The 12,441-nt window shown below is 35.3% G+C and overlaps 1 protein-coding gene across 1 annotated transcript in view; it reads left to right on the plus strand.

The window, feature by feature from the left end:
* The first annotated feature begins 1,810 nt into the window (after nt 1–1,810).
* The window catches only part of LOC128855341 (UNC93-like protein MFSD11), a 56,682-nt gene continuing 46,051 nt past the window's right edge, over nt 1,811–12,441 (plus strand). The window contains exon 1 of the mRNA XM_054090185.1: nt 1,811–3,085. Within this exon, the coding sequence (XP_053946160.1) occupies nt 2,999–3,085 (87 nt within the window). The 5' untranslated portion in view covers nt 1,811–2,998. The remainder of the gene's footprint in view (nt 3,086–12,441) is intronic.

Here is a 12,441-nt window from a genome sequence, read left to right on the forward strand (position 1 = left end):
CCAGAAATCATTACTTCAGGAAGAACTGGACTGAATTATTAAAAATCCTACATTCGAAAATATAATCGCTGTCAGCAGCTTCATAGAGCATATCCGATCCCGAATTTAATTTAATTTAATTATGAATTTCCCATATTTAGTTTTTAGTATGTAAGTACAAACATGGCTTTTACTGCAATACAAAACAGTTGGACCAGCTGTTTTTACATAATTTTTGTATAGCTGATAGCCCTGGCAGGTAATGTCCGTCCAGTATTAACGAGTTAATTTGTTAATTAATAAACAATAATAATACTATTTTTAATCTTTATTTTTTTTTATTTTGAAACAACATCCAGGTGCGTATTTTAAAATACCATTTATGTAAAGCATTAATTTTGAACTAATAATACGTTCACATATAAGTAGATGATCTACTTTTTCGTGCATAACTCCCAATCCGTAATTAAAAAGCGAGATTTCCCATACAAAATTTCTCTCCCAAAATCTGAGATTATAAAATAATCCTAGATAATAACCATACTTTTTGTCATACAACCCTGAGTTTTCTGTGTAATACGTCATTATTTTTACGCGTGTAAGGAAAAACGTCAAAGTAAAAACTAAATAAAATGGAAGCCGGCAAAGAAAAAAGATTTGTAGACATAATTCTAATCAAATTTCAAATCAAAAACTCTGTAAAGCGAAACACTGAGTCTCCTACATGTGGTCAACGAGGGCTAGTAAAACCATTGAGTACCAGCCCTTAGCCCTTATAGTTATAATAGTCTGCAGCATCACTGACTGTGGGTCTTATTTCAATATGGAATCCATCTGAAGTTAATTAAACTTATATGAGATCTTTGAGCATTAAGTAAAACATACACACTTACCGACAGCACCCCAACATTGTGGAAATCCAATTTTCTCAAACCCCTTAACACACTCTTTAATTTTCCCTTGGGTAAGAAATCTGCTGGGTAAATACTTAGGAGCGAGCTTGTCCCAGACCGCTCAACAAAAGTTCTGTAAAATATTGCATACGCTTCCTTTTGATACTCCGAACAGTCTGCCGATCGTCCTGTATTCAGCTGAAAAACCAAGCGCATATAAAGCAATCGCGACACGTTTGTTTTAGGGGATGCATTTCCTTTACGTTGTATCAGTTTTTGCAATAGACATGACTTTGTTACATAAAAAAGCAAATGAATCCCGGCTCATCCTGAAGCACTCCTTAAAAAACTGGTCGGTGCTGCAAGGAATGTCTAGCTCCCACAACTTGCCATGCCTCACCTAGAATACACGGACACACGTTACTTATTATATTAATTATTTATGTACGTGTCTCCATAAACGCTTTGGCCTGTTCCTGCTTATTATACAATGTAAAATCAAATTTCGCATGCGTTTTGCTGCCATAATTTTTTGCAACCTCAGTAAACGTCGCATACGGATTTCCTTCAACTGTTTATTATTAGCAGCCAATTGCGCAATTAAATTGCTATTCCTTCTCCTTGTATTTTTTTCATATCGTTAATAATAATTAAAGAAACCTAAAACACCGAAATATAAATAATTTCTATGAAGAAAAACCTCTCAAAGCAATATTGACAGTTGATTGCAGGTAATCTACATGTGTGAACGGGTAGATTAATTTGGTGGATTTATAGGTGATTAATGCATATGTGAATGTATTATTTGTTGTCTTCTATACTCTCTCTCAAAACGCAGGCTGGCAACATTAATTTAGGAAGTGTCTGGTTAATTTTTTCTGTGCGCTTTTGCCTGCTTTCTATTTACTTTTTGCTCGTGTGCTATCGACATATATTCGTCGGTATTTCTGTTGTTATACAAATATCAAAAAACATCAGCTAGAGAACGTTTAGCATAATAATACATATACAATATAAATATGCAATAAAGGTTCTCTGTATCAAAGGGTTCGCGCGTCCGTATCCCTCTCCGAGCAACCAAATTGTTATCTATCAAAAGCAAGGTGCCAGCGCGCAATCGCTCTTCTGTGTGCAATACTTTGTGGGGTTGTGTATTGTCGCGCTCTTTGCGTTTGGGGCTGCTATATAGTATAATAGAACTGGGGCTTCAGACTCCAGTTCTCATTTCGCTTTTGCCTACTGACAACATCGCATGAGTCGTGTTTGCATTGCGTCGTTCTTTGTCAGAAACGTCGGTTCAGTTAACTTTATGTGCAGTCTCGCTGGTAGATGCTCATTCACCAACTTCATAAGCTTTGCATTTTAGTTTACACTTGGACGCTATCTAACCTGCCTTTCTTTTTAAATATTGCTTAATTATAAATTGAACAAGTGACTTTGTATAATTTTACCACATTACATACAAAAATTGTGTATAAACTTCAAGAAAAGTGAAAAGCAGTCTAAGGTAAAAAACTTCCGTCAAACATTGACATTAGCTAATAGTCGATGGGGAGTCGCAATCACCACCCACACACAAATAACCAACCCAACCACATTGCTACGGTTACTGAATTTTATGGTGCAGCTTTAAAAAATGCTTCGTGTTTTCTTATTGCGCCGTTCGTCGAGATTTAATCTGCTTGACGTTGAATTTTAGAAACGTAAATAAGTGTAATGCAGTGCAAACAAATAAACTGACGTGGTAGCATCATCAAATTCAATTTGAAATATACTTTTTTCGTATATCTAACTACCTGCAATTTACGCTAAAAACTCGGTTGTGAACATTTTACCTTCACATTGAAACGGATTTACGGTTTACGGACGAGCGAGGACGTGCGATTGCGGAAGTGGAGGCTGTTTCTAGTGGATATACGTGTGTCTGCGTAGCTGGTATCGTCGGGCATACAATTTGTAACCGACCCACCACCACCATAACCGCCCACACTAAATAACCGACCTACACAAGTACAATATTAAACGTTTCAGACGGTGCTGAAGTGCTGAAATTGACGTCCTACACAATTATTTTGCATTTAAATTGAATTTATATTTTACCATACGCACAACACATTAGCTGAAACATGGATTTGAAGTTCGTCAATGTCATTATATTGGGCTTCGGCTTTATGTTCGTATTCACGGCCTTCCAAACGATGGGCAACATTGAGGTAAGCATTTGTTGCAGTTGCTTCAACTAACTTTTTCATGTATGTATTATATCCTTGACTTTAATTGCGCGCATCCTTGACAGACACCAAGGACTATAGATGTGTTGTGTGCTGTTGGTTGCACCCACATATTGATATGTGTCGTGAAGTTGTCGGCGTTGCTACGGTTAGAGCAATACAATGCAAAGTCTTCAATTGAGCATATGCACACAAATGTATACATAAATGAAATGAATAATGGAATAAGTTGTATCCTGATTGATTTATATGTACTTATATGCACACATATAATATATCCTTAAAATGACGCACGTCCTGCTCGAGTAAGTTTATGTGTGGCTTGGTGCGGTGAGCCTTTCGAATAAATAGATTATGAAATGTTATCGCAGTGTGAATGGCAACTCCAAAGTGCTTTCTGTCACTCAGGAATAAACCTAAGCTTTATGCATTAAAAAAAAAAAAAAATCGCATCCAAAAAAACTTTTAGGGCAAGCGCAGTCTACATATGTATGTACGTCTGGAATATATGCGCCAAGTTATACATACAAATGTATGTGCTTACTTACATACACATACTCCCATACATACACATATATATGAATTCCCATATATACATTCCTGTCCATTCATAAAAAAGGAGCGCCAAGAATCCGTATTTTTATATTGGGCTATATGATTACGCAAATTGTAATAAATGTGTGGGTAGCCCGCAGGCAATGACTTGGAATCACACACTTGGCTGTCTAGTAAAAGAAATGCTGCCTTGGCAATACGAATTTGCTTACAAGAGCATAGTAATTTATTTCAGTTGTTGCTGCTCTCTACTTCTGTCAGCCAGTCTAGTGAAATTTTTAGACATTCTTCATATAATTTTATGGCTTCCTATTTTATGACTGGTTTTAAATAAATGAAGTGAACAATAGCGGAAAACACATAGGCGCATTAAAGTGGAGAATGCCATAAATTTTCGAATGTCACGATTCTTTCGCGCAAGGCTCACGCAGTAGTAAGTGAATTTTTACTTCACTCATGCCATAGTTTCGGAATTCATCTTTGACAGCCACCTGAGAAAACGAAAAGTGTCAAAAGGAACTTTAAGTGAATAATAGTTTTTCGAATTTTTGAATAAAGGTTTTTTTCCAATTTTTTTAAATTAATTTAAAATTATTAATTTAATTTTTAATTGATGTGAGGGGTTGGAATTATAATGTACCTTTCCCTTGCAAGTAAGCATTATTGACTTTAATGGTAATCTTCTATATATATAAAAATTCAGCCGTTTTTCGCGTTGTGATGAACTTTACGGAGAATGGCTCAACCGATTTTAACCAAACTTTGCCACATTGAAGAGACACATGTGGAGAAGGTTTGTAACTATGTTTGGTTAAAATCTCCTTTACTTCTTCGTCAACACACAGTATAAACGAGGCAGCGTTCTTTTTACGCCAGTGGTTGTTATTGTAAACGGTTACATGGAGCGTACATTTTACTCACATTTGTACAAGTTAACGCAGCAGTATTTATGCCTAAATTTTCATTCCATTACATGCATTTGAATGGAATGCAAACATACATACATATACATATATTCATAATCAATAACATCAAAGAGTGTCTTACATGGTCGCCAATCTCTTAAGCAAATGGCTAAACAATATCGTTTTATCTTATGCTGGGTTCCAGGCCACAGAAATATACCAGAGAACTGTAGGGCTGACCAACTTGCAAAAGAAGTTAGCTGTATGCCAAACATAAATAATTTTATCGGGGTTACACTCGCAACTTTCAAGCTACTTGTTATGGACGCGCTAATCAATTCTGTAAATCAAAGATGGATTTGTGCCAATACCTGTGAAATTGCTAGGCAAACATGGCCAAGGTTAAATTCACGTCTATCCAAGAACATTATAAAATTGAGTAGACTTCAAATTAGAACTATAGTAGGGGCCCTCACAGGACATTGTCTCATAGGAAATCACGTAAGGAGATTAGTTTACATACATGATTTCTGTCCTAGTTGTGGAAATGAAGAGGAGTTGGTTGCAACACGTTTTTTGTTGCACAAGCCTGGCTCTAGCCAGAAGCAGGAATCTATATTTAAGGCCCTACTTAATGAATGTGGAAAAGCTATACACTTTAGGTATCAACAAACTTTTGCGCTTTGTCTAAAGCTCGGATGGCTCAATCTAGAAGGTGAAATGAAGCCCAGCCCCTCCGGCTCACAACGGACCCATTTCGTGGTCTAAGTGGCATCGCTGTGCCTATGTGCGATGCGGCTGCCAAACCTACCTACCTAACGTAACACAGATTTCTCAAATTATATTTATATTAAAATACGGGCAAGATTGGTGGGTGTTTTGCGCTTAAGTCTTCTTGGTTGAAGTTCCCTTGCCGGTATTAGTCTCATTTTTAGGGGTTTTTGTGCTCTAGTAGTCGCAAGATATGCTTAGCTGTTTCATTGACTGTGTTTATGCCAAGTTCTGGGTGAATATCGTAATTTCTTATGCACCAATCAGCGTTTGTGATTGTTCTCAGTATCTTAGATGGACTTCTCTGTATAATTTGTAGGTTAGATTTACTGGCAGTCCCCTATATTTATAGTTGTTGTTTATGTTGTAGCAGCATGAAATATTCCCATACATATAATATATGGGGAATGCTACTGAAGTGACAGTCCTTGGCCGGATATAAATTCGCGTCGTTCCGGTAACGAAGAACCGATCGTCATGGGAACGCTATTAATATTTATAATCCTTATATCTGGCTTTGCGTTCATGTACTTTTCTTGAAATTTTTCTCTCTGCAGCGAATTTGCTGAAATTAAGTTACTGGCAAGTTACGGGATAATTTTTACATGAACAGACCTAATGTAAATCTATAGATTTGAAAATATGGTTTGAATAACTTCCCTTTAGCTAAAATTTCATTTTTTTTCTCAGTATTGTTACAAATTAAAAATTCTTTGATTATTTTCAAGCAGTTGAAAAAATATTGCTTCTACCCTTTCACTTTTTCGTTACTTTTATAGCGTTATGACTATACTATCTTCCATATCGAATATTTTGCTTTGCCTGAGGCTACGTTGACCTAAATAAATAAATAAACGCACACACATACATAAGTATATGTTATCGATTGGAAATTAATTTGTTTTTATATAACCTTTAGTGTTTTCATACCTTACTTACCTCTCGACACGCAAGATTGTGAAAATTCGAGTATGACGCACGGTCCCAATATTTTAAAATTACAGCCGAGCATTTTATAATATCATATACCAGTGGGTCGAATTTCCGTGTGGAAGTAGTAATAATATGCAGTGGCGTAGATAAGTGCAATGCTTATATGTTAAGCGCTAATGGGAGTGATAATCACTCGCCACAAAATCAAGACAACCAAATACAATGTTATTGTACATAAGGTTCCTTCAAGTTATGAAACAACATCAAGACGGACACCACAAGTAGGAGGAGGAGCTCGGTTAAATACCCAAAAAGGAAGTAAGCGCAATATATAACATACATATAATCTTCTTTTAATGTGTCGATTATCGTTATCGTTTAGTTTTGGGTTTACCCAGTGCCGTAAAAAACTTCTCATAAAAACCATTTATCGTTTAGAAGGGGCAGGCTCTCTATTTTAAGACGCACACCATAACGAGGAGAAGAAGTTCAAACACCTAATAAATAATTGTACTTGTGCTCGTATAACTATTGTTGCGTTCTCTTCCAAGCACGGGGAGTGGAACTAAAGCGGGCGAATATGGCGGCTTTCGAACTGTAGCAGCAGTTGCACCGTTTTTATGCAAACGTCGTACAACACCTTTTTAAGAATTGAGCGGGTAGAAAAAATTTATAAAGCATTCAAAAAACTATTTCACAGCATTTTAAATTTTATTATCGATAGCGGACTGTATACTCATATGTCATCTGAGCTGCTCACTAGGGATGCTCAGAAAAGATCGGTGTTTCTAAAAACTATTATATATGCCCCATATATATTTTTTTTATTAGTTAATCCTCTTGTTTAAACTTATTTTTAATTTCGGTCTTAATCGGTGGTCTTACCTTTTAAACCGAAAACCGAAAAATCAGTTTTAACATTTCCCAGCAGTGTAACATCGGTATTTGGTATATCTTTTATCAAAATTTCGAACTATTTAGTCGGAATTTTTAGAAAAATGTTGGATGAGGAGTCCAGTCAATTGTTAAAAATCAACACGATTTTTGAGCCACTTCAAAATTGAACTTTAGTATACCAAGTCTCAATGGACTATAAAACTGCGCTATCGAAATTTCCGATTAAAAAGTTTGAAAAAAAAAATTGATGAAAATCTCTTGAATTTTTTTTTAGATTTTGTTAAAAGTTTGAAACTTAAGGCTATATGGTTTTTGTTGTAGTGCCAGCTCTGTTTTTATAACAAATATAAAAAATTAAATAAAAAGTAAACAAATTGTCAAAATATTGCAGCATGTCGCGCTGCTATTATTACGAACGCAAGTAATCAATGCTGCTTAAATTTATGGCCCGCTGCCTTCTAGCTCGCTGTCTAGTGGAAAGGTTCCAGTATCTTAACGTTAAATGTTTAACTATCACATTTTTTAAAAACTTGCCGAAAGCCGATAATGGTTGTGTATAAACATAAACAAATACAGAATCACCCTACTCTTTTAAAGTTTGCAGCAATGAGTGCAATACCATCCTGCGCATACATCTTTGAAACGATACGCCCACAAGCAGCAAATGTCTTTATACAGTCACACATATTCGTTTAAATGCACTCTTACATAACTCTGAGTAATTAATTAGTTTATTAATAACCTTAAAACTACGTTTGGCATTGATTTCACTAAATTTTGCAACAATTTGAGCTTTAGTATCAAATCGGGACTTCATGCAGGCCACTTTTTAAGCGAAAAATGCTGTCTTTATCCATTTTATCATCCAAAAATGAGATGAGAGCAACGTCCAACATCCAATATATTTTAGAATTCATTTTGTTCGACATAAAGCAAATTTTCGCTTTTCCTCCTTCCACAGCATAATCCTGCTTCCACCAAAGTTTCTTTTTGACGCAAATCGTACGTATAACAACTGTACGAGTCTAGTACATCTAGGATGAATTTTTTCATCGGGAAACACAACATTGTCCCACTCAGGTTCCCACTACATATGTTTTTGAGCGAAGTCTAAACTCGCTTGTTTGATGTTGCATTTTGCGTCGAATTAAAAAAAAAAACTTTTCGTGTCTTCCTTTTTAATTGGTTTATTTAGCGGTTAGTCAGTTTTTATTGCCTTTAGTAGGATTTCTCTTGCCATAATTTTTGCCTTTTTTTAAAAAGAGCGCACCACTGCCTCTGATCTTCCGGTTCTTTGCCCAACCTCTCTATCTTAATAGCCCTCTTTATGGCACATGTTGATTTGAACCTTTCCATAATCATTAATATATTTTCCCTTGGTTATTTTGTTAAAAATCTTAAAAAGCATATTATTAAAATAATTTCGCACTTGACCCAGCTTCTCTTTCATTTGCGTCGAATTAAAAAAAAAAAAAAGCTGTTTGTGGCTTCCTTTTTAACATAGGTGGGCACTTTGCAGTAACAGTAAAAATGCAGTAAATATAATATTTTACTGATATTGCAATTTAATTTTCATTACCAGTAAACTTTTACTGATTACTGAACAAAATTTGCAGTAAAAATATTTTTTTACTGATTACTGAAAAAAATTTGCAGTAAAAATATTTTTTTACTGATTACTGAAAAAAATTGCAGTAAAAATATTTTTTTACTGATTACTGAAAAAAATTGCAGTAAAAATATTTTTTTACTGATTACTAAAAAAAATTGCCGTAAGAATACTGTTAATATAATTTGATTTGCTATTAGCTATTAGCCTTTCTTAACACAAGCATTTCAAAATTTGCATCGCTGAGTTTTTGCCTTCTGGACCGATTTAAAATTCCAGCGAATGAAAACAACCGTTCTACAGGTGCAGATGACGGTAATGGGGTATTATATTTTAAAGATACGTTTTTAATAGCCTGATATTTATTTAGGCAACTTGTTGTTTCTTCTCGTTCGGCCAGGTATAAGAGCGTTTCTTGAAGATAATTTTCCGAGTCAGTGGAACCACATTGTATGCTAATATCTATTTAAGTAAATATATGCATAAAACAAATATTTAATTGAAAACCAAGTGTAAAAAGTTCACCATTACTTTCATCCCCGAAGTCAAACAATGTTTTTTGAGGTGGTTGAGGTAGAATACGAGTTTTGGCACAGGCTACTTTTCCATACTTGACCACACAAGTGTTGAACATTTTTTTAACTTCCTCTTCTGTTTGCTTAGCTGTTTCTAAAAGAGCTTTCACAAATCGCAACTTAATGTCAGGGACAGAAATAGCGGCAATAACAGCATCCCAAGCGTCAGGCTGAATCAGAAAGTACTTTCCAAATCTTTTAGGCAAGCTTCATGCATTTTTTTGCTACTTTCGGTTAAATACTTAAAACTTTTAGGCTCCAAACGACGCATTTTTATTCTTAAGGACACTATAGTGGGTATGAAATAACCAAAATACATGGTCTTTTCCCCCTGAAGGAAGTCGATTGCTTCTGCAATAGGTCTCATAAGCTTTACGTATTCCTCTAAGTACTCAAGCTCACCACTGAGAATGGTAGGAATTTTTAAACGGAAACACAATTCCGCTAAATTGGTTTTGTGCTCCAGTAACTTATTTACGGAATCATAAAGCGAGTTCAACCTTGTTATGCATGGAGTTATTAAATTCGCATTTAAAGTGTACTTATTATTATATTGAAGTAAACTTGATTTGACAAACGAAAAAACGTAGGTTAATCGATTCTGTAAATCGAATAAATATTTATTGGAATGTTTTTTTCTTTGCATCTTCATCCAATTCTTTTGTTTGGATTGTACGACAGTTACAGTTATGGAGTTATTATTTTGTTATTTAGGAAAATAAGAGAAACAAAAAAAAAGAAAGAATTATTGAGTACATAAATGATTGGATTTCGTGATGAGAGTGTATTACATTTTGACTTCCCATAAACAGTAAGTATTATACTGATAATGCAAATCAAATTATATTATCAGTAATTTTACTGCAATTTTTTTCAGTAATCAGTAAAAAAATATTTTTACTGCAATTTTTTTCAGTAATCAGTAAAAAAATATTTTTACTGCAATTTTTTTCAGTAATCAGTAAAAAAATATTTTTACTGCAATTTTTTTCAGTAATCAGTAAAAAAATATTTTTACTGCAATTTTTTTCAGTAATCAGTAAAAAAATATTTTTACTGCAATTTTTTTCAGTAATCAGTAAAAAAATATTTTTACTGCAAATTTTTTTCAGTAATCAGTAAAAAAATATTTTTACTGCAATTTTTTCAGTAATCAGTAAAAAAATATTTTTACTGCAATTTTTTTCAGTAATCAGTAAAAAAATATTTTTACTGCAATTTTTTTCAGTAATCAGTAAAAAAATATTTTTACTGCAAATTTTTTTCAGTAATCAGTAAAAAAATATTTTTACTGCAATTTTTTTCAGTAATCAGTAAAAGTTTACTGGTAATGCAAATTAAACTTCATTATCAGTAATATTTTACTGATTACTGCTTTTTGTAATGCAGTAAATTTATAATGCAGTGTGCCCACCTATGCTTTTTAATTTGGTTAATTTAGCGGTTAGTCAGTTTTTATTGCCTTTCATAGGCTTTCTCTTGCCATAAGTTTTACCCTTTTTAAAAAGAGCGCACCTCTGCCTCTGATCTTCCGATTCTTTGCCCAACCTCTTGATTTTAATAGCCTTCCTTATGGCACATGTTGATTTGAACCTTTCCATAATCATTAAGATATTTTCCTTTGGTATTTTGTTAAAAAGCATATTATTAAAATAATTTTGCACTTGATTTGTTAAAAAAACTTACCAATTATCAATTGAACGCAAAAAAAGGTTATTTTTTAAGCACTTCAATGTTTTCGGATTTCTTATTCAGGTGCGTTTAAACGAATATTTCTTATTTTTAGTATAACTAAACTTCCTCTGGTTTGCGCGCGCCTTCTCCAATTTATTAGTCCAAGCGATGATAGGGTTCCCTCAACTTGTTTCTTCCATCAGAGGTATGGTCTTCCCCTACGTCGTTGTCCTCTCACTTGTCATCCGAACACCTTCTTTGCTGGAGCTTCTGCGTCTATACGCTCGACGTGGCCCAGCTAGCGCAACCGCTAAATATTTATGAGCTCCGCTATGTCAACCTCGTCGTAGTGCTCATACAGCTCGTAGTTCATTCGGCGGTAGTAGTTATTGCCAACACGAAGAGGACCGAAGATTTTTCGAAGAATCTTTCATTCGAGTACTCCAAGAGCTACAGCATCAGTCTGCGACACGACCCATGCTTCAGCGCCATAGAGTAGCATGGACAAGATGAGCGTCTTGTAGAGTGCTTGTTTTGTCGGACAAGAGAGGTCCCTGGTACGCATTTACTTACTGAGACCATAGTAACACCTATTAGCAGGCGTGATTCGTCGGTTTAACTCTAGGCTGACATCGTTTGTTGTTGTGATGGCGATGCCAAGATATATAAATTCTTTGACAATTTCAAAGGTTGTGCGCTGAAATGCTGGATCCAAAACGGCTCGTATCTTTCCTAGTGGACTGCATATACTTTGTCTTACCCTCGGTAAACGCTAGACCCACTCTATTTGACTCTCTTTCGATAGCGGAAAATGCTGCGGTAACATGTCGCTTGCAGTTCCCAATGACGTCATCACTATTTGGTGAAAATAGTGCCATTTCGAGGAAAAGCGGCTCTCCGCAGTAGACCTTCTATGAGGAAATTGAAGAGGTCGCACGATAGTGGACCGCCTTGTCTGAAACCTCCTCGGTATTAAAAGGTTCACAGATGTTTTTTCCTACCTTGACAGAGCTGGACGTGTTGCTCAATGTAATTTTGCAAAGTCGAATCAGTTCTCGGCAATACCGAACTCAGACATTGTGGCATATAGGCGATCCCTTATCGCGTTATCGAAAGCAGCCTTATGATCGGTAAAGAGGTGATGAATTATGTCGTTATCTTTTTCCTGGGCTTTTTCCAGAACTTCGCGTAGTGTGGGGATCTGGCCGATGGTGGACTTCCCAGGTCTAAAACTACATTGATAAGGTCCAATCAGTGAGCTGGCATATGGTTTTAGTCTTTAACACAACCCGCTCGACAGAACCTTATATGAGGGGGCGGTAAGATTAGTTCCCCGGTAGTTGGTGCATATAATAGGGTCGCCTTTCTTCAATACAGGACAAAGAACACTGATATTCCATTGGGCATGCTTTCTCCTAG

This window comes from Anastrepha ludens, chromosome 2, assembly GCF_028408465.1.
Source record: "Anastrepha ludens isolate Willacy chromosome 2, idAnaLude1.1, whole genome shotgun sequence".
Classification (NCBI taxonomy): domain Eukaryota; kingdom Metazoa; phylum Arthropoda; class Insecta; order Diptera; family Tephritidae; genus Anastrepha; species Anastrepha ludens.